Genomic DNA, 18,311 nt, shown 5'->3' on the forward strand with positions numbered 1-18,311 from the left:
AGCGGGCATACGGCAAGGTCACCAAGGAGGCTGTCCTGATTCCCCTGCAGGGCCAACCCCAGCACCAAGCCCTAACCCACCCCGTACTCCTCTGGGCCCTGCCCACACTCACCCACTCTTTGGATGTGCGGCACTGGGCGTGGCACCTGGGTAGAGGCCTGTCTCACGCTGCTGATGTGGGCCGGGGGACGCCGAGGGATGCCTGGTGGCCGGATCATTGAGGCAGGTGGAGGGTAGGCAGCTTGTGATGCTGATACCATGGAGAGACAAAGGTGGAGTGGGCAGAAGTGGGGGATGATCAGAGAGGCACATCGTGCCCCGAAGATTCCAGGGCCAGCAAGAGCATGGGGAGGGGGATCAGGAAATTCACAGCAGAAAGATGAGTGAATTCACCTAGACCCAGACCTCCAGGGAGGGGGGCGGTGTGGAAATCCGCAATGACAAAGCAAACTTGTGTCTACCCAGAGCCTCAAGATGCATCAGCACCATGATCATACACCTTAGTCCCCCAAGACAGTTTCAAGCGAGTGCGAACTTCACTCTTACAGAGCAGAGTCATTCGTCAACAACATAGCCAGAGGAACTTAATTTTCTCAGCTTTGCAAGACTTTTCAGATCCCCAAATCAGAGAAATCTCTGCAGACACTTACACTGCACTGGCTACATTGCATGTCTTTCCCAGGCTCGCCTCTGCGCTTGGTGCTTTACAACACACCTCAATCCCCTTGTTCAGAAGGGGAAATTGAGGCTGAGAGGTGACGTTACCCCCAGCAAGTGGCAGAGCCAGGCCCGACCCCTATGTTATCACTGCCTCATGGGGTCCACACCCACAGGCCAGGCGGAGGGTAGAAGGGGCTGGGTCACTCACACGGAGGTCTAGGTGGCTGGGCCGTCCACCTGGGGGCAGGCTGGGTGGGTGGCACAGGGCTGGAGCCATAGTACGCAGCCTGTGCTGGAGGCTGCATGGAAGAAGAGGACCTAGAATAAAGGGCTTTGCAGCAGGATAGGTGAGAAGCTACATCTCCTCAGTGACACTGTTGCAGGAACGCCACTGTCTCCTTTAGGGGACTGGTTAGCAAAGATCCACGAAGCTGGAACGAAAGCTCCTTCCTCCCGTCTCAGGATGTCTACTGGCCCCCAAATCTCAGATTTCAATCTTTCCTCCTCATCGGAGTTAGCCCCTGGATAAAAAAGGTGACATCTTACTCCAACTTGTGGCTGCTTAAGCAACTGCTAAAAGGAGAGGAATGTTCCCTTGCTGGTGGCCTTCACTGCTTACATCTTTCTACTTCCTCTAAGTCCCATGAGGTCCCTTCCCAGCTATGCTCCTCAGGACATTAACGTCCAGGGCAGATGTTAACAGGCATCGGATAAAAAAATGACCGTCTAAGTCAGGGAAATGCTATATATTCTATGCCATAATAGATATGGGCATATTAGGGTACAATGATGTATATAGTAAAGAAATTGAGGGTTTTTTTTGTTTAATGCAACATTTCCCAAACTTATTTGACCATCAAAAGTCTTTTTCAGCACAGCATTCATGAATCTCTTGGACTGGGAAATGCTGTTTGACAGCAACACCGTAACCCTCTTTTGCAGATGGGGAAACTAAGAGCTCAGCAGTGAAACAGCCTGCCTAGTGAGTTGCCTAGCAAGTCGCCTAGCGAGTTTTCCGCAGAAGCGAGTGGGGAGCCTGCATTTGCCTTGTGAAGCTCTAGTCTTCCTGCTCTATCTGCTGTCAGGGAGCGAATGTGGCAGGAGCCATGGGCAGGCCATCACCTGGGGCACGGCGGGCAGGAAGTAGGTGGTGGACTGCTGGAAGGATCCCAAGAAGGGGCTGCCCAGGGCCCGCATGGTGGACAGGCGCTGCATGTACTGATTGGTCAAGATGGCCTTCCGCTCCTCTTTGCGCTGTGCCAGCGCCACGTAGAGCGGCTTGGTGCCCACGATACGCCCGTTCATCTCTGTCACGGCCTTTGTCGCCTCTTCTGGAGAGGAAAAACACACAAAGCCAAACCCCCTGCTGTGGCCACCCTCTGTCATCACCTAAAAGCAAGACAAAAAAAAGAGCTGCTGGGGGTGAGGAAGGAAGACTCCTTAAACTGTGCTCCCCTCCTCCCCTTGGGCCCAGCCCAGCGCTGAGCAGGCCGTGCGAAGCCTGTGAGGGAGGGATGGGCCGCCACCCCGCGTTTACTGAGGCCTGCTGCATGCCAGATACGTGGCGTGCCTTCACACGACACACAGCCTCCTGATACCAGAGGTACTGCGACGCCCACTTTATAGGTGAGTGAGGGAGATTCGAGAGTGACTTATCCACGGTCACCAGCCAGGGGCTCATACTGTCATGGAGGTAAAGGTCTTAAAAAGGGCAATGGAATGTTTATGGGTCGTCTCTTTAAAACCCCCAACCCTTTTTGGGAATTAAAACGTGCATTCCTTCCCAAGGCCAGTGATCAAAGGAGCAGAAAAATGTTCTTTGCTGTTTGTTTTCTAGTATCTTAAACCACAGGAGATGGTTCAACAGAACTGTCTAAGGGTCACGAGATCACTGGAGATAAGGTCAACCGAAACCACCAAAATTATAGCTAAACAACAATAGCCCAAAGCCATGACATATGACACCAGTCACAGTCACGGAGACCTGAGCCCAACTGCGGAAAACCCTCCCTTTAAAAAGCCCTGCTTTTCTGCTTAGAGACAGGATGGTGGTCTTTGAGAGGCTAGTCCACCACCTTCCTCGTTCGCAGGCAAATTAACAAACTTCTCTTTCCTTTTCCTCAAACCACTTGTTCTCATTCTTCGTTCTCACTGATTCAGCCTCAGGGACAAGTACAGAACTTTTGGTGACAATACACCAGCCAGGACTCAACCCAACAACTGTTCTGGTAAACCTCTATTGCCTCTGCAAGGTACCCAGCCAAGTTCTTCAGGTGTTTGGGGAAGAGGTTCTTAGCCTTTTTATTAAAATAACCTTTTTACTTTGGAATAACTTCAGATTTACAAAAAAGTTACAAAAACAGTACAAAGAGTTGCTATTTAGCTTTCATCCAACTTCCCTTAATATTAACATGGTACATTTGTCAAAACTACAGCATTGGTAGTTTTGACTGGTACAATGCCATTAACTATTATACTATTAGCTCCTATTAACCATAATGCTATTAACTGAACTGCAGACTGGGATTTCACTTTTTTCCACTAATATTCTTTGTCTCTTCCAGGACCCAATCCACATTGCATTTAGGGTTGTTAACCTTTTTTAGGGTCAAGACACTGGCCTGGCTTATTCACTGTATAAGGAATAGAGCTATTTTTAAAACCTGCCCTATTAGAGCCCACGCTGTAAATCAGTGATTTTCAGACTGCATCCTGCTACCCATTAGGAGAGAGGTCTTAACCTGAGAGTCCACAGACCCCCCTCAGGGAGGTCATGAATATAGTTCAGGGGGTCTATGAACCCGGATGGGGAATAAGTGACATCTTTATTTTCAAATTAGCATGTCCTCCTATTATGACTATGGGCAAAAAAAATCATAGCAGTAGTAGTTGTACCTGTGACTTTATCGTGAAAAAAATCAAATATTGTCTTATTACCTTATTACTAACCTCAAAAATATTTGTGCTAATTGCTGTTTTGCTAGATCTTAAGGTTTACTACGTTAATAAAGAAGCACATACTGCCATAGCTTTAGTATTCTGATCACTATATTTCAACATAATTGCTTTTATAATCCCATGAATTTTATTTTATGTATTTAAAAATGTTGTTAGAAGGGATGCATGGGCTTTATCAGACAGCTAAAGGAGTCCTAACACAAAACCATTGTTAAGAACTTTTTTTTTTTTTTGAAACAGAGTTTCATTCTGTTGCCTGGGCTAGAGTGGCTCACAGCAACCTCCAAATCCTGGGCTCAAGGGAGCCTCCTGCCTCAGCCTCCCGAGTTGCTGGGACTACAGGCATGCACCACTATGCCCGGCTAATTTTTTTTTCTATATATATTTAGTTGTCCAGGTTATTTCTTTCTATTTTTTCAGTAGAGACGGGGTCTCGCTCTTGCTCAGTCTGGTCTTGAACTCCTGACCTCAAACGATCCACCCGCCTCGGCCTCCCAGAGTGCTAGGATTACAGGCGTGAGCCACTGTGCCCACCCTGTTAAGAACTTCTGTTAGTAGGTAGTTAACAATGATAAAATTAGTAAAGCTAACACTTACGCAGAGCTTACTACGAACTTGGTAGTGGTATAAGTATCTGTATACATTAACCCATTTAATTTTCACAATCACTATTTTATATAAAACAAAAAATATGTAAATTTTATAGATAAAAATATTTAAAAATCCCCATTTTATAAACTGGCGTATTAAACAGCCTCTTTAATTGTTCTCAGGACATCTCTAGAGGTGGTTAATGTCACTCCCATTTTGCAGGTGGATAAACGCTTGCCTCAGGCTCTGCTGCTATGTAACGGTAGGACTGGGATGTACATCTAGGTCTGATTAACTTTAAAATCCCAGCTTTCAACCATACTGCCATACAAGTGTGTATGCATTTTCTGGGCGAGAGGCCCACAGGTTTTTATAGTGTTTAATCAAATTTTCTGATGCCTAATGTACATATCTCACAGCTTTCTGTCACATTTTTCCAAAAGCCCTAAACCCAAAAAGCTTTAGAACATTTATTTCGCACCCCACCCCAAACACCAGGCTCCCTGAAGGATATTTAAAATTGGACTCAACAGGCAAAAGAACTCCTAGACCACTTTCTCAGAACCCAATCATCTCATCACGCACAAGGGTCCCCAGCCCCATCACCCACACTGATCTCTTTGGAAAGTTCCTCATTCCCACCCGAAGCTCCCTGCCTGCTGCTCACAGTCAAGTCAAATACTGCTGCCACTACTGCCGCTTCTTCCAGGAAGTCCTCCCTCCTGCCCCACAGAGTGCCTGCAGCTCCGCCTCCCTGGCTTATAAAATACAAAAGGTAGTGATGAGTCTGACTTCTTCACTACACTATCAGCTACTCAAAGGCAGGGGCCACATCTGGTTTGTTCCCATATGTTTCCCACAGAGCCTGGTAAGACAGCAGGTGCTTGAATACGGAATGAACATTGAGTCATCTCAAAATTAACTGGGGAGCTTTTAAAAATAAAAGGTCCAACCCCTAGAGATCTACTTTCAACACCTGCCCCAGGCATCTACTTAAGAACTGCCCAGGGGAGTCTAATGAGAAGCCAAGGCTGAGGACCACCCAGGGAGCCCAACACCCCCATCCTATGGATGAGGCTCAGGAGTTAAGACACCTGCTCAAGGTCACAAAGCTACTGAGTAGATGGGGCAGTTGTCACATCTCGGGTGCCTAAGAGGGCTGGGCACGCAGTAGGTGCTCAATAAATGGAGAACAATGAATGAAGAGTGACGCAGCCCAACCCTCTCATTTTCCAGATGGGAAATCTGAGGCCCAGAAGGGATTATGTCATTGGTGAAGGGCAGACAACAATAGTCAATGGAGACTTGGATTTCTGGAATCTGGCATACAGTAGGTGCTCAATAAATGCTTGTAGACTGAACCAAGGTTACAGTGAGCCCCAACAAGTCCAGCTATGTGACTGGGACTGTATTTCTAGCCTCTTTCCTTCCAGCCCAGACAAGGCTGCAGGTGGACCGCAAGCTCCTATGGGGTCAGAGGCCCAAAATGGGCAGCTCAGCACAAACTCCCAGGAAGCCATGCAGTAAGAGGATGGTGGAGGCATAGGGTGGTGACAGGGAAGGCTGTGCCCTTGGAGGTGTCCCCAGCCCTCACCTTCGCACTGGTAATCACTCCATAGGGAGAGAACTCTTTCCTCAGTTTCTCATCATCAATGGAATCATCCAGGTTCTTCACATACAGGTTCACGCCCTGGAAGGAAGGGACATGGCTAGATGTTTCCCTCCCTCCAAACCCCAGACGGCCCTGGGGAGAGCAGGGGGCTGACGTAGGCTCGAATGGCACCGGGAGCCCTGCTGGCCCAGCCTTCTGCTCCTATTTCCCACAGCACCTGTGTACCCGATCACTCGCCTTCCCATCACCAGGGGGCTGCAGCCCCCACAATCCCTAGGTCCCCCGGCAGATCTCATACACCTGCACTGGTCCCAGCCTCTGCCCCTTTCATAGAGGGGACCCTGAGGCACAGGGCCAGCCCCAAGATAGCTCTCCAGATGGCTGACGTGGAGCAGCAGGAGGCAGAGCTCCTCGTGGGCCGGGCCCCGGGCCAGACCCCAAGTACAGGTGACAGCTGCCTTCCACGCCTACCAGCTGAGGAACCCCAGACACAGCACCCATGGCGGTGCCAGGCGGCACTCTAAGCTCTTTCACACATTTTAATTGTGAATTTGCACCACAGCCCTACAAGGAGGAAATGTTTATGCCCACTTTACAGATGACAAAATGGAAGCAAGAACAGGTTAACTAAACTGCCCCTACGTGGCGGAGACAGGACTGACCCACGCAGTCTCACTTCAGTCTGTGCTCCTCACTCTTGACTGACAGCTGCCTCCACTGCCTTCCTCCTTCCAGACCTCCCAAGCACAGAAGTGTGTGAAGGCACAAGGAAACAGAGACCACACAGCTATACAGTGTAACATCCGGCTCTCACAGATTGGATTACACGATGAGCATTTTGTGCTGGAAGTCTATAAACCCTGAAAACGTACATGCACAACTGGGGGTGGTGGTGTACATATGAGGTTGTCAAGATCAGCACTAGGGACACTTTGTGCCAGGTAGTTCTTTGCTGTGGGGTTGTCCTGTGCACTGCAGGGTGTTTGGCAGCACCCCTGGCCTCCACCCAGCAGATGCCAGTGGCACCCTATCACCCAGATACGAGTACTGAAAATCCCAGTGCCAAGTGTCCCCCTGGAGACAAAACTGTCCCTCATTAAGAACTACTGGGTATGTACGTTAGTGTGAGTGTGTGTGTGTGTGTGTGTGTGTGTGTGTGTGTGTGACTATGTATATTTATACCCTTCCCCATCAGGGATCTAGAACTTCTACTAAAAGTTTTAGGGGTGTTCATTTTCCAGAGAGGTTCAGATTGTACTAATCTATGACATACATTTTAATTAACTGTATTAACTGAATTTTAATGGCTACACAACATTCCAACTTTTGGATGTAACATATTACATCCGAATTATTTCAGCCAGGAGTAAGACTTCTTCTGGGGGCATTTGGCAATACACAGGGCACTTCGATTGTCCGTGACTGGAGGAGGCAGCTGGTATTGAGCGCGCAGGGGTCGGAGATGCTAACTGATCCCACGCAAAGGATTATTCCAACCAAAAGGTCACAGCGCCCCAACTAACCCCCTATGGCCTGGGCCGTTGGGGTGTGTCCAGTCTCTCCACTGTTACGAATCAGGCCGTGGAGACCATCCTATGCTCATCTGATCCCTACCCCGAGCCACGTACCCAGAAGTAGGGTCACTAGAGAATGGACTCCCATTCGGGGACCTCTCCCCCATGCACAGCCGCTCTCGCGCAGCTGCGATTGCCACCAGGAGGCCCGAGCTCACCTGGTAACGTTTCAGCCGGTCCTGCTTCATCTGCTCGAACCTGCGCTTCAGCTCCTTCTGCCGCTCCACCCGCTTCTGGGCCCGGCCCACGTAGAGCAGCTGCCCGCTCACCTCCTTCCCGTTCATGTGGACCACAGCCTGCAGGGACAAGGTGGGAGAGCTGCCTGGTAACCCTCTGGCCGTGGCCCTGGCCCTCACCCTGGCCTAGAGGAGCCACCTGGAAACCAGGCCATCCATGCCAACTGAGAGTAATTAGCACCGGGATAAAGGCCATTTAAAGTACATCCACTTTTTAAAAATATGAACATTTCAGAGTAAACCACAGATTAAAAAAATTGGGGCTGGGTGAGGTGGCTCATGCCTGTGATCCCAGCACTTTGGGAGGCCGAGGATTGCTTGAAGCCCGGAGTTCACGGATACAGCAAGCAAGCTATGATCGGGCCACTCACTCCAACCTGGGCAGCAAAGTGAGAACCCATCTCTTAAAAAAAAAAAAAAAAAAAGAAAGAAAGAAAAAAAAGGGAAAAAAATGTGATTGTGTCTCTACTTTAAAAAGTGAAATTGAAGTTTGCAAAATTTCCCATCTTTAGAATTTAAATATTTTAAATATGCATTTAAAGTATGGGAAGATCTAAATATATTACTAAGTGAAAAAAGTTATGCAAAGCCTACATACTCTATGATTCCAACTACATGACATTCTAGAAAAGGCAAAACTACAGAGCCAGTGAAAGGTTCAGGGGTTGCCAGGGGTTAGCAGGCAGGGAGGGATGATCAGCCAGAACACAGAGGATTTTTAGGGCAGTGACAATACTCTGCATGATACTAAAATAGTGATACAGGCTGGGCATGGTGGCTCACGCCTGTAATCCTAGCGCTGTGGGAGGCTCATGTGGGAGAATCGCTTGAGGCCAGAGTTTGAGACCAGCCTGGGTAACAAAGCGAGACCCCTAGACCTATCTCTACAAAAAGAAAAAAAACTGGCCAGTCACAGTGGCTCATGCCTGTAATCCTAGCACTCTGTGAGGCCAAGGTGGGAGGATTGCTTGAGCTCAGGAGTTCAAGACCAGCCTGGGCAAGAGTGAGACCCCATTCCTACCAAAAATGGAAAAAATTAACTGGGCACAGTGGCGAGCGCCTGTAGTTCCAGCTACTCAGAAGGCTGAGGCAGGAGGATCACTTGAGCCCAAGGGTTTGGGGTTGCAGTGAGCTATGATGATGCCACTGTACTCTACCCAGGGTGACAGAGGAAGACTGCCTCAAAAAAAAAAAAAAAAAAATTAGCCAGGTGTGGTGGCACACACCTGTGGTCCCAGCCACTCAGGATGCTGAGGCAGGAGGATCACTTGAATCCAGGAGTACAAGGTTACAGTGAGCTATGATGACACCACTGTACTCTAGCCTGGGTAATAGAGTGAGACCCCGTCTCAAAAAATAAATAAAAATAAAAATAAAATAAATAAAATAGTGGCTACATGTCATTTGGGAGGGCTTTAATTCATTCTTTTAGAAACATTTGTGTCTTAACCCTTGTTGATTTTTCTTCTCTTCAGTTAACTGGCCTAAGCCTACTAGATCCTAAGTGCCACTGCATAAAATCCTGCATCTTCTGCAAGATGTGCAACTTGTCTCTGCAATCCATTTACACTGGACTGAATTTTCATTGACTTATCCGCAAAAATCATCAGAAGTCAGACCTAAGTATATATATTGACTCAATAGTTAGGATCGGACACTGGCGTTAGGAGAAATGTTTGAAGAGGAACTGGTTTTTCAAATGGTCAGTTCACTAACAAATATCTTTACATAAAATGATGACTTTTGCTTCCCAGCTAAATATTCAATTGTGTGGACCTCAGGTCTTAGAAGCAACAGAAGAAGGATGAAGCCTTTGGCCTTTGCACCACCGGCAGGAAGGGTCCTGCCTCCTGCCCAGGCTGGGGAGGGACAGCCGGAGCCTGCAGCTGATCTCCCTTCTTCCCGGTCCTGGCTCGGTGCCCCCTCCACGGAACAGAGCTGTGGGGAGGCTCCTACCTTCTGGGCTTCTTCATGCTTCTCAAAGTTGACAAAGCCAAAGCCCCGAGAGTGGCCACTGTTGTCCCTCATCACCTTCACACTCAGCATCTTTCCTGGGAAGGACCAACCTCACTCAAAGCTGAGCTTGGGAAATCCCAAGGTGTTCCCTCCCTTACCACAAGTCCTCAGGAAGCCCCAGAAGGGCCCCTCCTCCCTGCCAGACCTGGAGGAGAAGAGGAGAAATAGTGACCCCTCCTCCCTCGGGAACACGCCCACCAAACTGGGAGAAGAGCTCCTGCAGGCCGTGCTCATCCACGTCCGCTTGGAGGTTCTTCACGTAGATGTTTGTGAACTCCATGGCCCGTGCCCCCAGCTCCACCTCCCGCTCCCGTCGGGACTTGAAGTCGCCAACAAAACTGTGGACACAACAGGATAGGCAGCTGTAGCCATTAGCCACCCCCATTCCCAACCCAGGCCCAATTGCTGCCCTTCTCCAAGGCCTCCATGTCCCTCATCAGGAGACTGGGTGGACAGCACTCCTTAGGATATACCCAAGGCCCAACCACCTCCAACAGCCAGGGTGCGATGTCCCAGAGCTTCTCCCCAGCATGAGGTTAAAAATTCTTTCTTGTGACAAATGCATACAGAACTAATACCATATACTAGGCAGGAGAGAGTGCAGGAGATAAGAGCATGAACTTGACAGTCAGACACATAAGGGATTGGACCCTTGCTCTGCAACTGCCTAGCTGTGTGACCCTGGGTAAGTTATTTAACCTCTCTGAGCCTCAGTGTTTATTCCTGTAAAACTGGGGATCAAATCCATGTCACCGGGCTTTATTTATTTAACATGTACTGGAAAGCAGCGGTAAGCAAATTAGACACGGTCAATGCCAGTGTCACCATGGGGGTGGGGAATGGGGTGAAACCACTTAAATACAACATTAATTTTTAAAAGCTGTAATTTCCAAGTTCAGGTCAACACATCTAGGAAAATATCCTAGATGAGGAAAAAAAAAAAAAAAAACCAAGCATAAGAAATTCTGGTGGTATCTACAGCACATTTAGCACAAACGAGTGGCGGCAGGCACCAAAAACTGAAGAAGACTGAGTGGCGAAGGTAAACTTGAATAAATTATAGCCAGATATCGGCATCTTTCTGAGAACTGGGAAAGCCCACGAGATTAGCTGGGCAGGTGGACGGGCTCCTCCCCTCAGAAACCCTGAACAAAAATGACTCTCAGTGCCTCTCCCAGCTCAAAGCCACCTTCACTCCCAAGCCCTGACCACGGGGCTGGGCCATCAGATGGGCAGAATCAAAACCTGGGGAGGGGAACAGCCGGCGGCAGATTCTCTCCAGCATCTGTATCTCAATTTTCCCATCTGTGAAGTGGGGGTGATACCAAACTTTACAAAGAGGGCGGGCTAAGCATACACCTACTTTTCTTTCCACCCCCAAATCTCATGAAACACCACAAAAGGTTTAAGAAATAAAATTCACAGCCATACCGAGAAGGCTGGAAGACAGATGAAATCACTGAGTTGATTAATGACATGGCCATTAGCTGTTCCCTCCAGAATTTCAAAATCACCACGATCTTTACTACTCAGAACAATCCTCTATGCATATCCTCGGCTCATTTTCACGTGCGGGAAGAGAGTCCCTGAGAAATGGAGCAACCTGTCTGAGGTCTCACTTTGAGGAAGACTGCCCGCTGCGCCATGCTTCTGTCCCCACGGCCTCGGCCCCTCCCCGGGCCCAGCACTCACACTTTGCGGTCGTTCAGCAGCATCCCGTTCATGGTGCTGATGGCGTTCTGTGCGGCTTCCTGGGTCTCAAAATGAACAAAGCCAAAGCCCCGGGAGCCATGCTCGTCACACGCCACCTGGGCCACAGGGACGGAGGACAGGGAAAGCATGGACAGAGGGCTCAGGCAGAAAAGCATGGCAAAGGGCATGATGACCTGCACCTGCATGCCTGCTCTGCAGACAATCCTACACCACATAGCAGCCCCACGTTAGAGATGGGAAACTAAAGCTCAGAGAGAGCCATCCACTTGCCTAACGTAACAGACTAAGGAGGAAGAATGTCCTCAAATGAACACAGGTTTCATCTACACCACAGATCAGCTTTTTGTTTTGTTTTGTTTTTTGAGACAGAGTCTCACTCTGTTGCCCTGGCTAGAGTGAGTGCCGTGGCGTTAGCCTAGCTCACAGCAACCTCAAACTCCCGGGCTCAGGTGATCCTCCTGCCTCAGCCTCCCGAGTAGCTGGGACTACAGGCATGCGCCACCATGCCCGGCTAATTTTGTCTATATATTTTTAGTTCTCTGATTAATTTCTTTCTATTTTTAGTAGAGATGGGGTCTCGCTCTTGCTCAGGCTGGTCTCGAACTCCTGAACTCAAACAATCCACCCACCTCGGCCTCCCAGAGTGCTAGGATTACAGGCGTGAGCCACCGCGCCCGGCCCCACAGATCAGCTTTTAACTGTCGTAAGGCGATGAGCAAAAGGATAAGATTCAAACCCCTACACTTGCATCCTTGTTTCTAACAGCAAACTAGAAACAACCTGAGGCCCGGCGTGGTGGCTCACACCTGTAATCCTAGCACTCTGGGAGGCTGAGGCAGGTGGATCGCTCAAGGTCAGGAGTTCGAGACCAGCCTAAGCAAGAGTCAGACCCTGTCTCTACTAAAAATAGAAAGAAATTACCTGGACAACTAAAAATATATAGAAAAAAATTAGCCAGGCATGGTGGCGCATGCCTGTAGTCCCAGCTACTTCAGAGGCTGAGGCAGGAGGATCGCTTGAGCCCAGGAGTTTGAGGTTGCTGTGAGCTAGGCTGAAGCCACAGCACTCTAGCCCGGGCAAGAGAGCCAGACTCTGTCTCAAAAAAAAGAAAAAAGAAACAACCTGAGTGTCCATCAAGGGGAAACCAGTTAAAAAGATTACAATACATTCGTACTGGCCTCCTGTACGTGCACAATTGAAGAGGATGTGGTATATGACATGGCTGATAGCTATCTATAAGATATATTGTTAAGTGAATTAAAAAGTCCATTTGGGTTAAAGTGAGCATCTATGCATTCAAAGCTTTAAACAGACACACACAAAACTGTTAATAATGATTATTTCTGGGGACCAGGGCTGGAAGAGAGAGAGCCTTCTTTTTCACTTTCTTCCCTTCCACATTGTTTAAACTTTATCAATTCATGTATTATTTCAACAATAGACTTGTTTCAATTTTTAAAAAGATGCACAAACATCCTGTCCCCATTCCATAACCCTCCCAATTCAAGTTATTACAGAAGGACAGAGCTTAAGAGCAGGGAAAGACCTTCTAGTTCACATCCCTCTCGTTGAGTGTGCAGAAAGACCCCGGACCCCGTTTCAAGGGCACCGTGGCCCCACTCATCCCTGCAGCCACGGCCTCAGCTCCTACATGGCGTTTTCTGCCTAGACGACCACCCCACCTCCCATCCCAGCTGTGCACTGACCACTGGGATACTCTTTCTAAAATGTAATTCTGACCATGTCCCTTTAATCTCTAGTAGCTTCCATCCACAGAACTATATCAACTTGGAATTTGAGGCTCTCCAAGGGGCCCTGCACAAGTACTGATTCCGAATCCATGCCTCGCCTGCGCCTCTCTACCTCTCCAGCCCCAAACAGGGTCCTTCCACTGTCAGCTCAAGCCCTAGCTCTTCCATTCAGCCTTAATCATGTCGACTGGGTCAAGCACCTGCTAACAGCATCACACACTAACCTTGTTATATTTGCCCTGAGAACTCTTCCAAGCAATTCTTCACCTCTGAGCCCCAGGGGAGAAAATGTAAATAAGTGACTTGTCCAAGGACAGCCAGCAGAAGGAATTTCTTAATTATTATAGTTATCACTTAGATGCTTAATATGCCAGGTCCCTTTTAAGGACCACACAGGTGTGAGAAAAACCCAACACATAGAAAATACGTGTGATCAGGGCCAGGCGCAGTGGCTCACGCCTGTAATCCTAGCACTCTGGGAGGCCAAGGCGGGAGGATCGTTTGAGCTCAGGAGTTCGAGACCAGCCGGAGCAAGAGCGAGACCCCGTCTCTACTAAAAGTAGAAAGAAATTGGCTGGACAACCAAAAATATATAGAAAAAATTAGCCAGGAATGGTGGCACATGCCTGTAGTCCCAACTACTTGGGAGGCTGAGGCAGGAGGATGGCTTGAGCCCAGGAGTTTGAGGTTGCTGTGAGCTAGGCTGATGCCACGGCACTCTAGCCCGGGCAACACAGTGAGACTCTGTCTCAAAAAAAGAAAATACTTGATGAATCTGCCATTATTTTTGTAGGAACTTACCACACAATTAAGAGTCTCTGTCTTCCATTGATTCTCAAAGACAGGGAACAGCCCTGTTTCTTTGCCACAGAGAATTATTAGCACATTGCTGTACTTCTTAAGTCTGCTCCTCTGAGCCACAGAGATAGCCCCCTATTCACGGGGAGGTTGTGAGTCCTATTTGAGAACTTAAGGATTGTGCCTGGCGTAAAAGTGGTCCTCAGTAAAAGTTCTAACATAGTGGTCACCAAAATTCCCCCTGTGCTCTCCAGAAGGGGCATACACCCCAAAGGATACGGGGTAGCCATCCTCATAAAATCTAGAGGCAGAACATCCAGGTGTAAACCCTCTGGGCAAGGCACAGACCTACTACTGTATGGCCTCAGATCCTCAACATCCTCAAAGTCAAAGAAATAAGCAGAGCCCTTTCCAAATGATGATACTCAAATATTTACTAAGCATCTAATATGCGTCACATCTTATTCTAAGTACTGAGATACAACAGCGACTAAGAACAGGATCACTACTCTCTCATGGCACTCACATTCTAGTATAAGAGAAATCTTAGAAACAAGATGTGGTCCATTGATTGCTGTGGTGGCCCCAAATGATGGCCTTCCTGTTGCCACACCCTTCATCCTATCACTTCTACTGCCCTCTCATTCTGAATGTGGGCTGGCCTTGTGACTTGCTTTGGCCAATCCAACGCGGTGTTAGTGATAGTGTTCCCGTTCTGAGTTTAGGTCTCAAGAGGAATGGGGAGTTTCCGCTCTGTCTTCTGGGACCCTGCCTTTGCCGTGAGAAGAGCCTGGGTGAGCCTGCTGGAGGATGAAAAACCACAGGGAGGAAAGCCAAGATGTGCCGTCTGGCAGCCAGCTGCTCCCTCACATGCCCACCGAGAGCTCCCATCCAGCTTTTAGCGGGCCTAAGAGGGAGCCCAGCCAAGACCAGAAGAAACGTCAGCTGAACCCAGCCCAAACTGCCAACTGCAGCATTGTGAGCTAACTACATGGTTGTTGTTGATAGCCACTAAGTCTGGGGCGGCTACACAGCAAGAGCTGACCCACACACAGGTAACCTCTGATAGTTCATGGAAGATCAAACTGAAAGAACAGCTACCATTCAAGTGCTTGCTATACCTGCAGCTTTACTGAAAGGACCTTGTAAACTGTAAAGTGAGGTGTTACTTGGCATCCCTGTACAAGACAGGCAGTTGACACTGATCCTCCCAAAGAGGCACACCCACCTTGCAAGAGAGGATGTTCCCAAAGGTGGAGAAAGTATCATATAAAGCCTTGCTGTCGATGGAGTCCTCGAGGTTCTTGATGAAGATGTTGCCCACACCTGACTTGCGAAGTCCTGGGTCTCGCTGGGACCACATCATGCGGATGGGCTGGCCTTTGATCATCTCAAAGTTCATTGTGTCCAGTGCCCGCTCCGCTGGACAGGAAGAGGAGAGAAAGGAGCAAGTTAAGGGGATTTTATTACCCTGACCCTGCTAAGGTGCTTAATTAGAGGCTGGGGGTGGGGAGAAAGGAAGTCGATGTCTGAGTCCCACCTGAGATGAGAGCCTGAAGGCTCAGGAGGGATGAGGTAAGAGAATTGGTGTGCATGGTGCTCAGCCCACCTTCTAGCTGTGATCTCATTCAACTCCTCACTGTAGCCATATGAGCATGGATTCCTATTCCCATTTTACAGATGGGAAAATTGAGACTCGGAAAGGTGAAAAGTCAGTGGCAGAGCCAGGTTTATTCTAGCCTCGAAAGCACACTGAGTAGATAAGAATGTCCCTACGACCAGGGATGATAGCAGTTTGAGGAAATTTAAGCTCAGAGGTGCTGAAGAGCAGAGTTGAGATTCAATCCCAAGCAGTCTGGCTTTGGGGGAAGTGAACATCACCTCTCTGAGCCTGTTCCTCCCCTGCAAACTGGGGATGATGATAATGTTACCTATTTTTCCACACCTAACAAAGGGAGATATACCACCTACCTCCAGGTTGTCCAACAGATCGAAAGTTAAATGAGGCATGCAAGGGGCCTTGCTTGTACTTTGTGCCTGACACAAAACAGGTGTTTGGTAAATAGTTGTGCTGAAAACAGCAGCCTATGCCCCTCCTCCTGCAACCGCTATGGCCTATTCCCTCCCAGGTAATGTGCACCCCCTGCTTTAGGGACTCTGCTAGTCTCAAAGGCATGGAGGGGCTGCGGGGAACACAGGGAGCAAGTTTCAGGAAACGTGGGTTCTCCATCAGGTCCTCCCACAAACACCCAGGGGCAAAGCCCTTCTCTCTGCAGCTTAGTTTTCTCATCATGAAGTGGGGCAAAAAGGTCAGGTCCTGCTTCACTCGCAGGGCTTGGAGGAAGATGGGAAGAGGCAGGAGGTGGGGCAAGGGGAAGGCACCCTGGAATCCAGCTCAGTCACCTATGGGGAAAGGGCTCTACAGAAAAACCTGTCCCCCAGCAAAGCCCCAGCCCAGGGAACCTCCCCATCCACCCAGGAGACCTGGAGTAAGGGTGCCCTCTTTGGACTTGGCTGGGGCAGGCCTTTTTGGTTAAGTTTCTGGAGTCTTATACCAGAAGGTTACGGCCACTATTGTTTTTCTTAGGTTATCACTTAAAGGCACTTACAATGTACCAAAAGGCAAACAGGAGTTACTTCCTAGACATCAGTTCTCCATTCTTTATGTTACTGGGGAATAAGTCTTAGCCCCATCTTACAGATGACGAGGTGCCCAAGCTCACGCCCTCAGGGCAGAGCTCCAGCAAAACCTGCTGCTCTAATCTTCAGTCTCTCCCCTCTCAACAGAAGTGCAGAGATCCTCATCTGACAAGCTCTAATCAATCCTATCAGCTGTGAGAAAATGGGGGAGGCCACTTTTCAGGGCACAGAGGTGGAGGCACCAGCTGTGGATCTCACGTCACACTGCCCAGAGAGGCCGGAGCCCAGGACCCAGCTCGCTTGGCTTCCTCACCAGGTGCTTTGAATCCCTTATGCTCACAAACACTCTATAAGGCAGGCAAGACCCCCATTTTCCAGACAGGCACCTGAAGCTCAGAATGGCTGCATAACTCGCCCAAACACAGCTGCTGTGTTTCTACCCCAAGGCCTGCCTGACCCTAAAGCCCTTCGCTGTTTTCACTCGTCCTTCACCTCTCTCCTCTGGGAAGTGGCGCAATACCAGCAAGCTGCACAGCAACTGCCAATTCCCATCTCAGAGACCGGCCCCTGCCAACGCCCTGAATCTTTGGGCCTCAGTTTCCCTGGCTGCAAAATGTCTTAAATGAAAGCGCGGGCAGCCCAGTCCCGGATGCTGTCTCGCTTGTCTCTCTGCTGGCTGTCCGTCTGTCCGTCGTCGGTCGTCCTGTCCATCTCCCGCTCCCCCGGGGCTCACCGTCGGCGGGCTGCTGGAAGTTGAGGTAGGCGTACCCCAGCGAGCGCCGGGTGGCCACGTCGCGGCACACGCGGATGGACAGGATGGGGCCGGCAGGCGAGAACTTCTCATAGAGCATGGCCTCGGTCACGTCGGGGTGCAGATCGCCCACGTAGAGCGAGGCGAGGGGGTAGCCCGAGCTGCTGGCGTTCATGGTGGGCAGGGGGCCGGGACTACTGGGGAAAACGAGGAAACGAGGAGCCGGGTCACCGAGCGGCCCTCGCTCACCCAGGCCGGAGCCTCGGAAGCGGCGGGAGCACAGGGCAGCTCCGGAGCTCTCCCTTCCCGGCGTCGGCCGGCCCCTTCCCTTTACCGTCCCCGGGGCCCAGAGAGCCAATGGTGGGCGCGCTCGGGAGCCCCGCCCCGGGACCCTTCCTGAGCCCACACCCCACCTGGGCCCAAAGTGATCTAGAAGCCGCAGGTGGGGGCATCTCTGACCCCGCCCCGAGAGGCGGAGAAAAGCCCTCGATTTGGCCTAGGGTGGGGCTGCAGAGGAGTGGGTGGAGCTGAGAACTCCCAGCAGTGGGACCGCAAATTCGGTTCTAATTCCAGAGTTAGGTCATTGCCTTTCTGGACTCCTTTACTCTCTCGGTAAAATGGGAACGACTACCTCTTGGCAAGGATTAAGAGAGACCGTGCTTTTTGTGCATTTCACATACCAATGGGAGAATTCCGAACCGGACACCCTGTTTCAAAGTTTGTGTTGAGAATTTTTTCCAAAATACCCTGATCCAGCCCAACTCTTCGGCACGAAGATGGAAATGGCTTTGTGATTTGGGACCGAAGGCTCCATGAGAATTCAAGACCAGTAAAGCCTTCCTTGACACTGGCTCTTACAAATTGTCAAGACCTGTCTATTGACTAAGCCATTCCACCAGAAAGGTTCATGGAGTTACTTGTGACCCAGCCTATATGGGAACAGTAGGGACCTAACAGCAGCACAGGGCCGAGGTGACCCTAAACTGAGCAACAAGACTGTCAATTTGAGCT

At 49.6% G+C, this 18,311-nt stretch overlaps 1 protein-coding gene across 1 annotated transcript; it reads right to left on the bottom strand.

Annotated features, from left to right (window-relative positions):
• Positions 1–1,970: 1,970 nt before the first annotated feature.
• PABPC1L (poly(A) binding protein, cytoplasmic 1-like) lies at positions 1,971–17,475 on the bottom strand. The gene is made up of 8 exons (XM_012657921.1): positions 17,283–17,475; positions 15,138–15,331; positions 11,340–11,455; positions 9,846–9,985; positions 9,588–9,682; positions 7,554–7,691; positions 5,804–5,899; positions 1,971–1,991 (listed from the first exon to the last, which is right to left on the bottom strand). Exons 1-8 carry the CDS (start codon positions 17,473–17,475, stop codon positions 1,971–1,973), a joined length of 993 nt encoding a protein of 330 aa, XP_012513375.1.
• Between the last annotated feature and the right edge of the window lie 836 nt (positions 17,476–18,311).

Source organism: Propithecus coquereli, unplaced genomic scaffold (genome assembly GCF_000956105.1).
Source record: "Propithecus coquereli isolate 6110/MARCELLA unplaced genomic scaffold, Pcoq_1.0 Scaffold566, whole genome shotgun sequence".
NCBI classification, from domain to species: domain Eukaryota; kingdom Metazoa; phylum Chordata; class Mammalia; order Primates; family Indriidae; genus Propithecus; species Propithecus coquereli.

Bases quoted from the DNA above. Each gene is read 5' to 3' on its own strand.
- PABPC1L (XM_012657921.1), bottom strand. From the start codon at position 17,475: ATGAACGCCAGCAGCTCGGGCTACCCCCTCGCCTCGCTCTACGTGGGC. The intron at 15,332-17,282 runs GTGAGCCCCGGG...CTTCCTGTCCAG, and splicing joins CTTCCAGCAGCCCGCCGACG to CGGAGCGGGCACTGGACACA. The intron at 5,900-7,553 runs GTGAGCTCGGGC...CCTTCCTTCCAG, and splicing joins ACCGGCTGAAACGTTACCAG to GGCGTGAACCTGTATGTGAA.